This window comes from Cupressus sempervirens, chromosome 9 (genome assembly GCF_028749045.1).
Source record: "Cupressus sempervirens isolate cs-2001-9-10 chromosome 9, ASM2874904v1, whole genome shotgun sequence".
Lineage (NCBI taxonomy): Eukaryota > Viridiplantae > Streptophyta > Pinopsida > Cupressales > Cupressaceae > Cupressus > Cupressus sempervirens.
The window spans coordinates 503,902,381-503,906,771 of NC_143126.1; the positions used below are offsets into that span (position 1 = coordinate 503,902,381).

Here is a 4,391-nt window from a genome sequence, read left to right on the forward strand (position 1 = left end):
AACACAAGAAAAGATGTGCAATCAATAGACACTTAATAAAATTGATTTAAGTGCAAGTACTATGCAACTATTGAGAAATCCAAGTATGCTTAAGGGTTGAGGGTAGTAGGGAGGAATTATGTACATAGCTAATAGTAGTGCAACATAGACTGGTTATGAGGGGCACTATGTTATACAAAGGTCTACGTTACGGGCACTTTGTGGAATAAGCAATGACAAAGAATTAAGACATCATTTAAGTATTCTAGGTGGTACTACAAAATTGCTAAAATTGTTTCCACATGGTCTTGAGAGAGAAAGAAATTCCACATCCTTCAATCTAACCTTAGTTCTCTTTTGAAACTATGAGTGGATTTGTGTGTTAAAGATTTGCTAGCATTGATTGTAATAGCAAGAATGGATATTCAAAGACTATTGCAATGAAGGAAGTATGCTAGTAGAGATACAAATGGTTTTGGATAATATCAATGAAGATGGAATACAAGTCTTATGATCCTCTCAAGGTGATGGGATTGGGCCTTAAACTCATCCCGTACAATGCTTGAGCATATCCCAATGTAGCTCCAACAGACCAACCAATTGATCCATACTGCATCTGAAACTCATACCTACAAAATCAACATTAGAATGAATCATTCAACATTGACACAAGCCTTAAGAAAAATAATGCCACAAATTACTGATTCTTCAAACTAAACCTAATAACCAATTCCAAATAGGGGCATAAATAATTGCAATAAATCGTAGGAACTATTTCAGCGCAAATTTGTGACTTACAGGTAACAAGCTAGTTAGTTAGACAAATCATGTATTATAATTTTATGAAATTTGTTGTTCAATAGTTTCTTGGTTAGATCAACATTTTAAATCATACACTATGATCCATCATCAAAATAAATGAGTCAGAAATTTAATTATATAAACTTTTGCAAGAGATTTTGCATTACCTGCATTTCTCTGGGAGTTTAAGCTTCTGGAAGTTGAACCAAGAGTCACCATTTTCTGCAATGACAACTATCTCATTTGATAGCATGGCCTACAAATAAGAAGTGTTTACTCATTAATCTATAGGAATAACAACAAAACCAAGGATTGAAGTACCGACTAAACCATAAGTCATTTTATGATATGTAGTGATTCTCAATAATTTTACCTGGATGTGTTTGAATAACAATTTGACTCTAAGAGCCTTTTTTGGAGCACCTTTCAAGGGAACACCATGAGGAACAAATATATACTAATAATTATCAAAGGCCATTGTATTGTGCTTCAACTTCTTTGCGATGAATTCTAAGAAGTCTTTCATTAATATACACCCAAAAGTAGGTCCATTTGTGATAGTTACTAGATTAGGTTGCACAATTATAGCTTTCTCCTTCTTCAAGAGTAATGCATATCCCATTGAGCTATATTCATTAAAAATGGGCCCTGCAAATAAGTAAACATCTACAAAATCAACTATTTCAGCATAGAATGCAGTATCGACTACACCCTAGTAAGTTCTTATGAAATGTGGAAGAGTCTCTAAAACTTTACCCTTAGTCAATGGCATTGCAGCCACAACATAACCTGAAGCATTTTTCAATACCGTAAATGCATATTTTTCCTTAACAACCCTCAGCTTTGGACCCCTAACCAACACTTTCTTAACTATTGCATTTAGGAACTCTATAGTTGTTTCCACAGCTACTTCCAAACTTCTTGGATTGCTTAGCCTATAGGTCATACTAGCCAAAAAAACTATTAAAAAACAAGTTACAAGTGGCTTAAAATGCAATGAGCAATGCAAGAGTTTAATGACATACAAACCTTGCTTTCAATTTAATTAATGGATTTTGTGACCTACCAAGACCTTTCAAACATTGGAAAACTATAAGAACATGTCATAGTGAAACAAAACAAAAAGCACACTTCTAAATTCATTTTGCAAAGGGTACACACACATTAAGAAACAATGAAAAGGGAATAAAGTTTACACATCAACCGAATGTCTTGAATGATAATTTAAACCTTACTACTGTCAAACAAAGTATTGGAATTAGTGTGTGTTGTGAACCTTGCATGATAAAAGATATACACTAGATCAACTAAGGAAGAGTTGAATATAGTATAATGAGAAAACTAATCTGACAACATTTAAAATAATATGAATGAAAAAACACTCAAATGTGTTTCATTGATTCTACAAATGAAAATGTTGATCAACCAAACCAAAGTAAACCTATAGACATTAAGATCTTGAAAATACAAAAAAGACAGGAGGCCAAAGACTAAAAAATCTTGATCACCCCTCAAAAGAAAATTTTCAGTCAGAAACAAGAGGCTGAGATCCACAACATTAACAACTCACACATTTAATACTTAGACATGTATGACATTGTACAAGTACAAAAATTAAAACTAATTCCAAACTAATCAAATTTTCACAGTCTATTTGAATATTATGTATGGCTTTTCGATTTTGATTGTGTATGTATTTTGTATTTTTTAATATCAATGGTTTAGATCATACTATGATCCATTGTCTAAGGATACAAAATATGTAATATGAGAAAAAACTTGCAATCTGCAACTACAAAAATACATTTTACATATTTTTATGTTCTTACATTCTGATGATGGATCAAAGAGTGAGATTCTAAATAGTGATGCTAAAAAAAGTAGAATCAAAACAAAAAGTCCATGTAGAAGAAACTAATTTACCTAAAAGGAAGAAAAAAGCCCACTTGGGAGTGAGCCATAATGGAATAGGCTCATCACAGAATGTATGGTGTGGAATGCCAGGGAGATTATAGCTAATGCTGATATAAACTGGCTTACTCTCAATAAGCACTACAAAAATGGCATGATCAGTACCTTCACAAATTTTCTTAGTAGTTTTGGGTCATTAAATTGGATAGAAAATTGATAGTAAAATATGAAAGAGAAAACACATAATGCCACATCAAAATAAGTTTGCATCCTACATATGAGTATGCATCAAAACTAAATTTTTACCTCCTCAATCTATCTGTATCAATAAAGAAAGAAGATGTTTTTGTAATACAAAATTATTGAACCCTATTCAATTGTAATCTTTCAAACCTGCAAAATAAAACAAAATCCATAAGAACTAAAATAAAAGGATTTATTTCTAACAAACAATCACATATGATTTGTATATACCTTAGGACATGATACAAGCTGTTTCACAAGCAACACTAAACATTCCAATTTTTTTCTTGTTTACTAGAGTGATGATAAACTATATGCAAAGTAGAAATAGTACAACATAATAGATGATTAGTATCTAGAATTTTTAATACTGAAAATTATAAAGAATGTAACACTCACAAGTGTCACTGCCTAAGAGAATGCAACCCAAGTTTATCATGATCTTTGCAGCATTCATTGCATTGGGAATATCCTACTTATTTGCATACACCAGTAACACTACATCTCGTAGTTCATCTTGCAAGAACAAGAAACTTAAATGATAAAAAATAATTCTATGGATAACATGAAAATAATTGTTAAAAGAATGAGGCCAATTTTACACATAATAACCAAAGTTGCCACCCATGAGAAAGACATGAAATCTTCTTGATCCATTTTCCAATTGTGTTTATACAATCCTAAAAATTCACTTTGATAGTTCTGACTAATTATTGTTGGAAGGATTTAATTTGCTTCATCAAACGAGTGTATATTGTAGTCTTGGCATCTTGTATTTTTCAAGATAGTATCATTAGTCGTCTAGTATTGTTCAATCTGAAAGGATGATATTGATATGGTGTTTTTCTATAATAGCCAAAACAAGGGGTTGTTAACCTTTACATAAACAAGGGATGAAAGCATAAACATAGGGCATCAACAACACAACAAAATAAACCTTTTCCTATGCACTTGGAAAAAAGTCTAAGCAACGCTATTGTTAGGATTGTAACAAAGGGTACCCCACTACAACCTATCAACAAGGCCCAAGAGTGATTATTTAAGAGTCGGCATTATCAGTAGAATTTTGTTCAAAATAGAAGTGGGAGCAGTAACTTCAATAACATAGGCCACAAGGCTAGCGAGCATCGCACCTGAAATATGGTCTAACATTCAAAATTGTGACAAGAATGGAAGAGATAGAAGTCTAGATCAGACCAATAGCATGAGAAGCATCAATATAATCAAAAAAAGTTTCTTCTTCATTAGAAAACAAGTCTTCAAAAGGAAAATCTAAAACAAAATCAGAAGCTCTAATTGCAAATGGTCATTTTCCATGGCCCTCCATCAAGTGATAGCACCTATCCAACACAAAATGGCAATCATTAAGCATGTATCCTATAGAGATGCAATCTCTACAAAAAAATGGAAAACCCTCATATTCAATGCTTCACCCGTGGCCTCTCACCAACCATGAT

The 4,391-nt window shown here is 32.4% G+C and overlaps 1 protein-coding gene across 1 annotated transcript; it reads right to left on the reverse strand.

The window, feature by feature from the left end:
• Nucleotides 1–487: 487 nt before the first annotated feature.
• On the reverse strand, nt 488–1,726 carry LOC149539542 (pyruvate decarboxylase 2-like). The gene is made up of 4 exons (XM_089802589.1): nt 1,537–1,726; nt 1,346–1,428; nt 948–1,036; nt 488–608 (listed from the first exon to the last, which is right to left on the reverse strand). The coding sequence occupies exons 1-4, from the start codon at nt 1,724–1,726 to the stop codon at nt 488–490; spliced, it is 483 nt and encodes a 160-aa protein (XP_089658715.1).
• Between the last annotated feature and the right edge of the window lie 2,665 nt (nt 1,727–4,391).

Coding starts and splice junctions, on each gene's coding strand:
- LOC149539542 (XM_089802589.1), bottom strand. CDS start 1,726: ATGACCTATAGGCTAAGCAATCCAAGAAGTTTGGAAGTAGCTGTGGAA. Junction 1,429..1,536: donor TGCAATGCCATTGACTAAGG/GTAAAGTTTTAG, acceptor ACTTATTTGCAG/GGCCCATTTTTAATGAATAT. Junction 609..947: donor AAACTCCCAGAGAAATGCAG/GTAATGCAAAAT, acceptor TTGATTTTGTAG/GTATGAGTTTCAGATGCAGT.